Source organism: Oncorhynchus mykiss, chromosome 3 (genome assembly GCF_057628025.1).
Source record: "Oncorhynchus mykiss isolate SJ-2025 chromosome 3, ASM5762802v1, whole genome shotgun sequence".
NCBI lineage: Eukaryota > Metazoa > Chordata > Actinopteri > Salmoniformes > Salmonidae > Oncorhynchus > Oncorhynchus mykiss.
Genome location: NC_143024.1, coordinates 54,790,401 through 54,803,787, shown reverse-complemented (window position 1 = coordinate 54,803,787; position 13,387 = coordinate 54,790,401). Strand labels below are relative to the sequence as shown.

General features: G+C 42.2%; 1 protein-coding gene and 1 long non-coding RNA gene across 3 annotated transcripts in view; one reads left to right on the top strand and one right to left on the bottom strand.

Annotated features, from left to right (window-relative positions):
* The window catches only part of LOC149984610 (uncharacterized), a 755,830-nt gene that overhangs the window by 109,664 nt on the left and 632,779 nt on the right, over nucleotides 1–13,387 (top strand). The window lies entirely within an intron of this gene.
* Nucleotides 1–13,387, bottom strand: part of LOC110519989 (actin-related protein 3) — a 31,128-nt gene that overhangs the window by 4,699 nt on the left and 13,042 nt on the right. Inside the window, exons 6-7 of the mRNA XM_036974135.2 lie at nucleotides 13,229–13,336; nucleotides 12,282–12,425 (exon numbers count right to left, since the gene is read on the bottom strand). Coding sequence (XP_036830030.1) covers nucleotides 12,282–12,425; nucleotides 13,229–13,336 — 252 coding nt within the window. The remainder of the gene's footprint in view (nucleotides 1–12,281; nucleotides 12,426–13,228; nucleotides 13,337–13,387) is intronic.

The following is a 13,387-nucleotide window of genomic DNA, read 5'->3' as shown; positions in this document are numbered from 1 at the left end:
TCCAACAAATGTGTAGTCACAAGCTTGATGTAGTCATTGGGTGCTATGAATCTCAGACCAAATACTTCACTTTTTACTACTTTAATACACATAAATGCATTTGTCACAATACTTTTGGTCCCCTAAAATGCAGGGAATATGTACAGAAAGTGATGTAATTTCTAAAAGGTTCACATGATATGGATGAAAATACTCTCAAATGAAAGCGGACAATCTGCACTTCAACCTCATAGTCATTGTATAATTTCAAATCCAAAGTGCTGGAGTACAGAGCCAAAACACACAAAAATGTGCCACTGTCCCAATACTTTGGAGCTCACTGCATGTTACATCATGTAGGACCAGTGTGGTCTTACAGAGCAGAACTGAAAGTTTTAAAAAGTTCAATAGTTATTTATTGTTTTAAGTTTGAGTATTTATCTTGATGAGCAAATCAACTCAGGGAGGTAAAAACATATTGGTTAAATCCTGAGACCAGTGACTCTTCTTCCTCGATTAAGCCGTTGCCGATTAAGGACCTGCATGATTTCAGCCTTGTTAAGACCCACATGAGTTTGGCCTTAATTACGTTCTAAATAATTTTGTCAAAAAACCCAGGACTCCACTTAATTCTCCATAACACACGTTGTGGTAGATATGAACGCAAATGATTGGATAGCTCTTTTCCAACACTGAATACAAATCAAGCTACCAATTGCAGTCAGTAGTCAAGTCTCCGTAGGATGAAAAGCCTGATAATTGTTTTTCACTGCGAGACAAACACTTATCTTCAACACAAGGGCCAACAAGGATTTTAGATGAGTCTTCCAATAAACATTTACTGCTTTGGATCAAAGGAAGCGAAGTGAATCACAATGGATTCTGGTAAAAACGAGCCGCAATTACAAGCATGGGTTTAATGGGAACAGCGCACCCTAAGAAACACCAGGGGAGTCAAGCGGTCTATCTTGAATTGTAAACCGAACAAAACAATCAAAATCAGAACCACGTCCATGTATCCCACGTTTCAAACTTCTTCACAAAAGAGCAGTTTGAATATCAAGTGATGTTGTTCTTTGCGTTGAGGTATGAAACTTTCCGGTGGAATAAGGGTTCCACCTAGTGTTCAAGTCAACACACTACAGGCAAAGTGAACATTTCACATCCTCTTTAAGACCTCTTGGTTTAGTATTTTCTTTATTTACATTTCATAAAACATTGTGAGGTGTGCTAGCACTATTCATATACTCAGTCAACTTCCCAACTTTAAGTGCAAACAGTGACCAAATCTTAACTGTGTGAGTGGTGGCTGGTGGTTGATAGAGGAATGCTGTTGGGGCGCATACCTTCATACAGTCACAATATATTTAACCTTTCTTTTGACAGGGAGACAATGTTGAGACCAAGGTCTATTTTCCAGATGAGCCCTGTATAGCACCACAATACCCGTAAAAATACAATAAAACACATTAAACTACACATTCATATACACAATAAAATACACAACAATACACGAAAAGCAAAACACAATTCTATATATAAAAAAAATATTCTTCAGTAGAAAGTTCACGTTACACCCGTCTGAATTTACCTAGAGGCACCAATTCCTCCAACGGCATCCAAGGGTTTAAGAGTAGAGGCGGCTGCACTTTGATAAATAGTATCACCATAATAAACAGGTAGAAAGATTGACTGCAAAATCTGCTTCCTGCTGACTAAAGAGAGACAAGATCTGCTTCTGTAAAAAATAAATAATTTAAAACGTAGTTTTAAAAACTAAGGTATTTGTACACATGGACTCGATTATAGCACCATCCGAGGAGTAGTGCAGTAATATCTTACAATTACACAACATATACCCAATACACACACATATAGTAAAAGAATGGAATTAAGAATATAAAAGTATATGGACGAGCAATGTCAACACAGCATAGAATAAGATACAGTAGAGTAGTATAGGATACAGTATATACATATGATAGGTAATGCAAGATATGTAGACATTATTAAAGTGACTAGTTTTCCATTTATTAAAGTGGCCGGAGATTCTAAATCTATGTTTATAGGCAGCAGCCTCTAATATGCTAGTGATGGCTATTTAACAGTCCGATGGCCTTGAGATAGCTGTTTTTCAGTCTCTCGGTCCCAACTTCGAAGCACCTGTACTGACCTCGCCTTCTGTATGATAGCGGGGTGAATAGACAGTGGCTTGAGTGGTTGTCCTTGATTATATTTTTTGGCCTTCCTGTGACATCAGGTGCTGTAGGTGTCCTGGAGGGCAGGTAGTTTGCCCCCAGTGATGCGTTGGACAGACCGCACCACCCTCTGGAGAACTCTCTGTAAGGAGTTTGTGCCGGTTTTAGCTGACAAGCCAAATTTCTTCAGCCTCCTGAGGTTGAAGAGGCGCTGTTGCGCCTTCTTCAAAACACTGTCTGTGTGAGTGGACCATTTCCGTTTGTCAGTGATCTGTACACCGGGGAACTTGAAGCTTTCCACCTTCTCCACTGCTATCCCGTCGATGTGGATAGGGTAGTATACTCCCTCTGCTGTTTCCTGAAGTCCATCTCCTTTGTTTTGTTGACATCGAGTGAGAGGTTATTTTCCTGGCACGACACTCCCAGAGCCCTTACCTCATCCCAGTAGGCTGTCTTGTCATTGTTGGTAATCAAGCCTACTACTGTTGTGTCATCTGCAAACTTGATGATTGAGTTGAAGGCATGCTTGGCCACACAGTCATGGGTGAACATGGAGTACAGGAGAGGACCGAGCACGCACCCTTGTGGGGCCGCAGTGTTGAGGATCAGCGAAGTGGAGGTATTTCCTACCTTCACCACCTGGGGGAGGCCAGTCAGGAAGTCCAGGACCCAGTTGCAGATGGTGGGGTTCAGTCCCAGGGCCTCAAACTTATTGATGAGCTTGGAGGGTACTATGGTGTTGAATGCTGAGCTACAGTGGTTCTTCCTTTAAAAGTTTTGAGCTTATGCCACAACCGTTAGTGGTAGATGGTGGCATTTGGTCATTGCACCACACTATCACAAGGGTGAGTTAGAACGCTAATCTATTACATATTCTCACAGACCAGATTTGTCCTTAGATATTAATTTAGAATCCTCCAAATTGAATTAGACATCCAGGGCCATCCAGATACCAATTTCGTGGTATCCAATTGTTTGTAGTTACTATCTTGTCTCATCGCTACAACTCCCGTACGGGCTTGGGAAAGACGAAGGTCAAAAGCCTCCGAAACACAACCCAACCAAGCCGCACTGCTTCTTAACACAGCGCGCATCCAACCCGAAAGACAGCCGCACCACTGTGTCGGAGGAAACACCGTGCACCTGGCGACCTGGTTAGCGTGCACTGCGCCCGGCCCGCCACAAGAGTCACTAGTGCGAGGAGGAGACAACGATATCCCTAATGGCCAGACCGTCCCTAACCCGGACAACGCTAGGCCAATTGTGCGTCGCCCCACGGAGTTATACCAATTACTATTGGATTATTCACCATGGCAACCACTTGTTAGTGTAACATTGAAAATTGTAACAGATTTTTTTTTCCCAATAATATATTTGTACCACTGTAGATGTTGTGTTTATTTACAGTAATGTATTATTTACTCTAAAGTTTTACATTTCTAACTCCAAACCTCATGCAACCGCAAAGTGCCTGATAAAGCACATAATGCGCAGTATGTTTTCATCAACATCTTTATGCTTTCGTTAATAAAATGTTAAAAATAACCTGTCATAATGCAGGTGTTTATTTCAACTGCCGTACATCTCAGCTACATAATCCCCAATCTTTTTTGAAATGTCTCCAATAGATTTTCCATTCCCCCTGAAAGCCTCAATCTGCTCACTTAAATGAATAGAGATCCTGGTCATGGTGCTACAGTATGTTGGCCTGTATGCCAATTAGTAAGTTATACTAAAACACCTACTGTACAGTAAACAGGACTCTTGGGTCTACAGCTCCATGTTATTTCAATAACTTAACTTCAAAGATGCCCTCTGGTGGTCAAATTAGCATTAACCAGCATTAATGGCAACAATGGCTGACACTTAAATAACGAGCCATAGAATTCTGTGGCACCATGCAAGCTGTGCCGCAGTATGACAACTTTTAAAGGAATAACCACTGTATAGTCAATGAACAGCATTCTTACATCATGAGTCGTTAATCATGAAACATACACCCCCATCCTTCTTCCCAGAGATATTTATTCCTATCTACACCATGAACTGAGAATTTAGCTGGTTGGACCGATTCGGGCAGTATATCCGAGAAAGTCATGTTTCCGTGACGCAGAGTATGTTACAATCCCTGATGTCTCTCTGGAAAGAGACCCATGCCCTGAGCTCGTCAACTTTATTATCCAGAGACGGAATATTAGCGAGTAATATACTTGGAAGTGGTGGGTGGTGTGTGCACCTCCTAAATTGGACTCAAGGAACACCCAGTGTACCTCTTCTTTGCCGGTGTTGTTTTGGGTCGGCTTCTGGAATCAGTTCAATTGCCCTGGGGGGTGCGAACAAAGGATCTGCATTGGGAAAGTCGTATTCCTGGTCGTGATGCTGGTAGTGCTGATGAGTTACCGCCGCTCTGATATCCAATAGTTCTTCCCGGCTGTATGTAATAACACAAAAGATTTTCTGGGCTAACAATGTAATAAATAATACATATTAATAAAAAACGAAATACTGCAAAGTTTCCTAAGAGCAAGAAGCGAGGCAGCCCTCTCTGTCGGCACCGTTTTCACAAAGTACCTTACCATGTAAATCTCTCACGGACAAGGTGACTTTTCTCAACAAAATTAATTGTGGAAAAATGACTGGAACCATTTCCTAGTTTGACTGCTAGGTTTTATGGGTATTATGACTCATACTGTGGTACTCTATTAAGCACAAGTTTTAAAATCTGTAAGGGCTTCCTGCACAACAGCAAAATCAGACTGTAGCCATGTCACAGCCAGGTCAGCAGTCGGGGTAATTGCGTACATAATAGGATAATCTGCACATAGATTAAATCAAAAAAAAAAATTAAAAAATTACTATAAATAGTGAAAAGAACAGGTCCTGGTATCGACCCCTGTGGAACACATTTACGTATTTCAAGAAATTCGTACTTAACCCAATCAATCACAATGGTCTGAGTTCTGCCACTAAGGTAATCATGAAACCATAAATAGGTGTCAGAGCTCAAGCCTATCGAGGACAACTTAATCAATATAAACAGTATCAAATGCTGTTGACAGATCCACAAACAAAGCAGCACATTTAATTGTAGTGTCTAAGACATTGACAATGACTGTTGACTGTTGACTGTTTCCAAAATGGTGTAGCAGTGCAGATGTGTTTGGTTCGTTCTCTCGTTGTACTTTTGTATTTTTTGTATATATACAGTGCCTTGCGAAAGTATTCGGCGACCTTTTGCCACATTTCAGGCTTCAAACATAAAGATATAAAACTGTATTTTTTTTGTGAAGAATCAACAACAAGTGGGACACAATCATGAAGTGGAACGACATTTATTGGATATTTCAAACTTTTTTAACAAATCAAAAACTGAAAAATTGGGCGTGCAAAATTATTCAGCCCCCTTAAGTTAATACTTTGTAGCGCCACCTTTTGCTGCGATTACAGCTGTAAGTCGCTTGGGGTATGTCTCTATCAGTTTTGCACATCGAGAGACTGAATTTTCTTCCCATTCCTCCTTGCAAAACAGCTCGAGCTCAGTGAGGTTGGATGGAGAGCATTTGTGAACGGCAGTTTTCAGTTCTTTCCACAGATTCTCGATTTGATTCAGGTCTGGACTTTGACTTGGCCATTCTAACACCTGGATATGTTTATTTTTGAACCATTCCATTGTAGATTTTGCTTTATGTTTTGGATCATTGTCTTGTTGGAAGACAAATCTCCGTCCCAGGCTCAGGTCTTTTGCAGACGCCATCAGGTTTTCTTCCAGAATGGTCCTGTATTTGGCTCCATCCATCTTCCCATCAATTTTAACCATCTTCCCTGTCCCTGCTGAAGAAAAGCAGGCCCAAACCATGATGCTGCCACCACCATGTTTGACAGTGGGGATGGTGTGTTCAGGGTGATGAGCTGTGTTGCTTTTACGCCAAACATAACGTTTTGCATTGTTGCCAAAAAGTTCAATTTTGGTTTCATCTGACCAGAGCCACTCTTCCATAAAGGCCAGATTTGTGCAATATACGACTGATTGTTGTCCTATGGACAGAGTCTCCCACCTCAGCTGTAGATCTCTGCAGTTCATCCAGAGTGATCATGGGCCTCTTGGCTGCATCTCTGATCAGTCTTCTCCTTGTATGAGCTGAAAGTTTAGAGGGACGGCCAGGTCTTGGTAGATTTGCAGTGGTCTGATACTCCTTCCATTTCAATATTATCGCTTGCACAGTGCTCCTTGGGATGTTTAAAGCTTGGGAAATATTTTTGTATCCAAATCCGGCTTTAAACTTCTTCACAACAGTATCTCGGACCTGCCTGGTGTGTTCCTTGTTCTTCATGATGCTCTCTGCGCTTTTAACGGACCTCTGAGACTATCACAGTGCAGGTGCATTTATACGGAGACTTGATTACACACAGGTGGATTGTATTTATCATCATTAGTCATTTAGGTCAACATTGGATCATTCAGAGATCCTCACTGAACTTCTGGAGAGAGTTTGCTGCACTGAAAGTAAAGGGGCTGAATAATTCTGCACGCCAAATTTTCAGTTTTTGATTTGTTAAAAAAGTTTGAAATATCCAATAAATGTCGTTCCACTTCATGATTGTGTCCCACTTGTTGTTGATTCTTCACAAAAAAATACAGTTATATATCTTTATGTTTGAAGCCTGAAATGTGGCAAAAGGTCGCAAAGTTCAAGGGGGCCGAATACTTTCGCAAGGCACTGTATATTAAAATTTTATTTTCAATCTATTCTCCATTTTAGTTAAATTATACCTTCCGGTAACCTGCCTCGCCCAATGTGATACGGAACCGATATTATTTTTAATTTTTAGACCTTATAGAAAGAACCACCTAGCCATCAGAAGCTAACCAGCTAATTAGCTACAAGCTATTTAGTCATTGTTAGCCACTGCTATCGGCCTTTACCTTCTGCACAGATACCAGCCCATTTTTATTTGTACTTTTTAGCCTGGATAATACTTGCCAGCCTACCAGTAACGGACTGTCTCTCCACTACAACGCCGGATTCCTGCTGTAATCCCTGGACCATTACTCCTGATCTTTACAGCTAGTTAGCACCCACTGAGATACCCAGTACCGAAGCTATCCCTGAGGCCCAACTCCCGGCCTACTCAGTTGTTCACCCGGATTCCAACACGGCTAGAACACACTACTCCACCGGATCCTTGCCGTAAGCTTTGGACCTTGGCACCGGATCACTGCTGCTACCGAGTGGCTATAGTGGCTAATGCCCCTGCCCCGAAGCTAGCATCAGTTAGCCGTGAGCCAGGCACATCTCCTGGCTAGAAAACTAAATTACTACAACACCTCTTTCGCCATCTGGCTTGGATCCTTAGTCAACATGGCGCCCCGCCCCGCGCCATTTTACCTGTTGTTGTTTTAGCTGATTAGCTGTTGTTGTCTCACCCGTTGTTGTCTTAGCTAGCTCTCCAAATCAACACCCGTGATTACTTTATGCCTCGCTGTATTTCTCTCGCATATGTCAATATGCCTTGTATACTGTTGTTTAGGTTAATTATCATTGTTTAGGTTTACAATGGAGCCCCTAGTTCCACTCATTATACCTGTGATACCTGCTTTGTCCCACCTTCCACACATGCGGTGACCTCACCCATTATAACCAGCTTATCCAGAGATACGGCCTCTTATCATCACTCAGTGTCTGGGCTTACCTCCGACAGCAGATGTTCTGAAAGAGCTGCAAAACCTGGACCCGTACAAATCAGTTGGGCCAGACAATCTGGACCCTCCCTTTCTAAAACTATCCGCCGCCATTGTTGCAACCCCTGCAACACCTATCCCTTCGTCTGAGATCCCTAAAGATTGGAAAGCTGCCGCGGTCATCCCCCTCTTCAAAGGGGGTGACACCCTAGACCCACACTGTTACAGACCTATATCCATCCTAACCTGCCTATCTAAAAAATCTTCGAAAGCCAAATTAATAAACAGATCACTGACCATTTCGAATTCCACCGTACCTTCTCCGCCGCGCAATCCGGTTTCCGAGCCGGTCACGGGTGCACCTCAGCCATGCTCAAGGTACTAAACAATATCATAACCGCCATCGATAAAAGACAGTACTGTGCAGCCGTCTTCATCGACCTGGCCAAGGATTTCGACTCTGACAATCACCGTATTCTTATCGGCAGACTCAATAGCCTTGGTTTTTCTAATGACTACCTTGCCTGGTTCACCAACTACTTTGCAGACAGAGTTCAGTGTGTCAAATCGGAGGGCATGTTCTCCGGACCTCTGGCAGTCTATGGGGGTACCACAAGGTTCAATTCCTGGGCCGACTCTTTTCTCTGTATATATCCATGATGTCGCTCTTGCTGCGGGCGATTCCCTGATCCACCTCTACGCAGACGACACCATTCTGTATATATCTGGCCCTTCATTGGACACTGTGCTAACTAACCTCCAAACGAACTTCAATGCCATAAAACACTCCTTCCGTGGCCTCCAACTGCTCTTAAATGCTATCAAAACCAAATGCATGCTTTTCAACCGTTCGCTGCCCGCACCCTGCCGTCCGACTAGCATCACCACCCTGGACGGTTCTGACCTAGAATATGTGGACAACTATAAATACCTAGGTGTCTGGCTAGACTGTAAACTCTCCTTCCAGACTCATATTAAACACCTCCAATCCAAAATCAACTCTAGAATCGGCTTTCTATTTCGCAACAAAGCCTCCTTCACTCATGCTGCCAAAAATACCCTCGTAAAACTGACTATCCTATCCTACCAATCCTCGAATTCGGCGATGTCATCTACAAAATAGCCTCCAATACTCTATTCAGCAAACTGGATGCAGTCTATCACAGTGCAATCCGTTTTGTTACCAAATCACCTTATACCACCCACCCTGCGACCTGTATGCTCTAGTCGGCTGGCCCTCGCTACATATTCGTCGCCAGACCCACTGGCTCCAGGTCATCTATAAGTCTATGCTAGGTAAAACTCTGCCTTATCTCAGTTGACTGGTCACGATAACAACACCCACCCATAAGCACATGTTCTTGCAGGTAACATGATCATCTGATCACTGATCATCCCCAAAGCAACATCTCATTTGGCCGCCTTTCCTTCCAGTTCTCTGCTGCCAGTGACTGGAACGAACTGCAAAAATCGCTGAAGTTGGAGACTTTTATTTCCCTCACCAACCTTAAACATCAACTATCTGAGCAGCTAACCGATCACTGCAGCTGTACATAGTCCATCTGTAAATAGCCCACCCAATCTACCTACCTCATCCCCATTCTGTTTTTATTTTATTTTATTTACTTTTCTGCTCTTTTGCACACCAGTATCTCTACTTGCACATCGTCATCTGCTCATTTATCGCTCCTATGGCCTATTTATTGCCTACCTCCTCATGCCTTTTGCACACACTGTACATAGACTTTCTTTTTTTCTACTGTGTCATTGACTTGTTTATTGTGTTATTGGCTTGTTTATTGTTTACTGCATGTGTAACTCTGTGTTGTTGTCTGTGTCACACTGCTTTGCTTTATCTTGGCCAGGTCGCAGTTGCAAATGAGAACTTGTTCTCAACAATTTAAAAAAAGATCATTAGCAACTAAAGTGGTGCTGTAATAACGCTATGCCCAGGCCTAAACCCTGATTGGTTTACACTCAAAAAACATTTCTCAGAAAGAAAAAAAGAGTAAAGTTGTACATTTACAAAGGATTCACAAAGCTTAGCTTGCCAAGGAAGCCTTGAAATGAGGTGATAATGATTAAGATCACTACTATCCCCACCCTTATGAAGTGGCAGCACAAGAGCTGATTTCCATACTTTTGGAATATTTCCTGATAACAATATTAAATAAAACATGTGGGTTATTGAGAAAAACATGATGGGAGCTGCACACTTAAGCAGACCGGGATCCAATTGGCCAGGCCCTGTGGATTTTTTGTTGTCTATTGCTAGAAAAGCATCCAGGACTTATTTTTCTGTAAATAGCCTAAAAGAAAAGCAAATCCCCCCCTATCAGCATCCAGCCCAATATCATTGTGAATAGGCTTAAAAATTATTTCAAAGATAAATACAATGGTGATTAAATGCATCAATGATGGCATTTTTTTTGTAAGGGGGCTTGTGTCTGAATTAATTTGTTGTGGCAGAGAGGAGGAAGTAGAACCCTTCAGGGAGTAGACAGTTTTCCAGAATTTAGCTGGGTTCCCATTACAATCCAAAAGAGGTAACAAAATAATCAGGTTTAGCCTTACTAAATTTGTCTTACCCAATGATTCCTCAGTTGCTTAAAAACTTGCCAATCTGGGCCTAAGCCTGTGTTCATAGCCCAGACCCAAGCATCATCTCTTTTATGAATGACTTCTGATAATTCCGGAGTGTACCAGGTATTGGATCTACCTTTAATCCTTAATTTTTTGAAGGGAGCATGGTAATCCACAATAGTACTAAACACATCTGCAAAAATATTGAAAGCTAAAATCAGGTTCAGGAATGGAATGGATAAAATACAATCAAGGTCACTAAAATAAAGATCATGTAAAAATGCATGTTCACTGAAGTTAAAGTTCCACTTTGTTATGACACGAGGCTTAGATTTTTGTATTCTCACATCTCGAACACAAACAAGTGGGCAATGGTCACTAATATCTTGGGTGAAGACACCAGTAGAAATATATTTATCTGGTGTATTCGTTAAAATAAGATCAATCAGAGTTGACTTTGAAGGATCTTCAGGGTTGGTCCATGTAGGATTAGTCACCAGCTGGGTTAGGCTTAGATCATTACATGCGTCTTTTACACAATTTAGGTCACCCAGGATAATAACTTCTGATTTAGTAAAAGACGACAACAAACTAGTTAACTCCTTGAGACCCCTATGGCAGACAAAAGCTTAAAGATGGTAGCTCACATTCTTTGGCAAGGGACATAGATTTCAGTAAAAAGACAAATTATTTTTAATAAGAATGGCCACACCACCACCTCTACTATGATTATCAGCTCTGAACACATTATAACCCTCAATATTATATCAGATTCCAGAATGTCCCCAGAGATCGAAGTTTCAGTCAATACCAGAATGTATAGCCCAGATCTTAATGTAATCCAGTTTAGGAAGTAAGCTCCAAATGTTCAGATGCATCAAACCAAGTCCTTTATGATGTTTAAAGTCACACGGAGTCTCCAACTCAAACAAGCTACTTCCAGTAGGCGGTTGCAGACCCTATCTGACGGTTGATATGGATATAGTTGGTATGGCTTAGGGCTGGGCAGTATACCATATTTTACGATATACCGTTATCGATGCATGGACGGACTGGTTTTTTGTTTTTACTTTACCTTCTATAACAGTAGTTGAATGTTTGGTTTGTTAAATGTGATATGCCGTGTGTAATGTCCAATTTTGTAGTTTACTTTGCTACTTGAGTCATCGCTCTCCATGCCACTTTCCACACAGCCCGAGCCCCTGCCCCATTTGGTCTATCCCTAATAGTAATAGAAATTGGAATTACTTTTTAGGCCCTGTGGCCACAGCCAATGTCATTATGAGGAACTCTCAGAGTAACCAATTATGGAATGTTATAAACTGACTTACATGAGCTTTGGTTGCTATTGTGCAACAGCCCAAGCCCTCTACATGATTTAAAAACCAATAAATGGGACTAGTAGACTAGTGCCAGAAAGAGAAAACAGTGAGACTTCTGCCAGAGTGGTCGGTCCGGGACCAGAGTGACAGGTATTGTGATGCAGTAGCGTGACTTGTATGGAACTTTTGACCTGTTGTAGTCAAGCCAAGCTAGTATGCTAATACCATATAGAATGTGTTGTAAATCGTCCCCGAAACCGTTCTTGTGAAAGCGAAACATACAGCCTACGGAACTGCAACAGGGTATGTAATTTCTGTGTGAAAATGCCCTAAGACAACACAGGATAATTTCAATTAGGAATTCAACATTCTGGGAAAACTTGCCTCAGAGAACCAGGGATACAGTTAGGGTTGAAAATGTGGTCTAGGATTGGCTCCTTGACTATACTATGAACCGGTACAGTGGTTAGTAATAGGATGAGTGGTGGATGATCGGAAATGGAGTTCGCTGCAACCTACCTTGACTGCCTTGGCTGTCTCCAGGGACTGCTCTGGGGGGATGCCCACCTCCCGCTCCCTCAGAAGCTGCTGGGTGAAGTAGGTGATGTCACGACCAGCGATGGGAATGTGCTTTATACAGCTGCCGATGACGTAGCCCTCAGCCTATAGCAACACAAAGACAGACGAGTCAGAGTTCACAATGCTTGGAGTAAGGTGATGTCACAGCATATAAGAATGAATAGGTCAAAGTAGATGCATAAATGTTTAAATTATTCTACTGTTTTATTTTCACATGGTCCTTTTCAGCATGGTTTCCAGCAAATATGGTGGATGTGTAACAAGGCCAGGCCAGTACAGCTTAAATTTGGCTCAGTAGTGTGAAAAGGGTATGAGGGAATATACTGTATACTTTTACCAAACTTGAATGACCATGAATAAGCAGTGGCTTGTACATCCTGCAGGGCAGTTTAAAACCAAAATGGTGACTAAATCACCATTGCACAACTTGTGTTCTTGCCAGGAAATTCCTTCTTTACCTAAGTCTGTGTGTCAAAAGTATAGTGGCCAACTTTCATAGTTTCCTCTCCATCATCTGCACTGATTGAAAATAAATGGACAAGAAAAAAAACATACCCCTGGCTTTTACCAATCCAGTCTTTTTTAAGATCAGTTCAGAAAATACAAAAGGAGACAAGCAAATGAGGCCACTGAAAAGTATTGAGACGCATGAACCTCAACTTGAACGATTAAAGGTCTGGCTGAGGTGAGGGAGCCTTTCACTACAACCAGGGTTGTGTTCAGTATGGCACACAGAATCCAAACACTTTGTAATGGAACAAACAAACCAGTTCAGATTGTACCTCCCCACTACAAAAAGTTATCTCCCTATACTGTGTTTGTAATATATCTGTATTTTCTGTCATGTGTGAGAAGGCTGTCCTTAGGTCAGCTGATGTGCCACTCACCACAGGGATAACGTGGGTGACTCCGTCTCCACTGTCGATGACCGTCCCCGTCAGTGTCCTCTCCCCTACCTGTCTGGATGTCCAGGAGGCCGCCAGTGCCAGGACAGCCTTGGGGGGGGGGGGGGGGGGGGGGGGGGGACAGAGAAAAAAACAGCATCA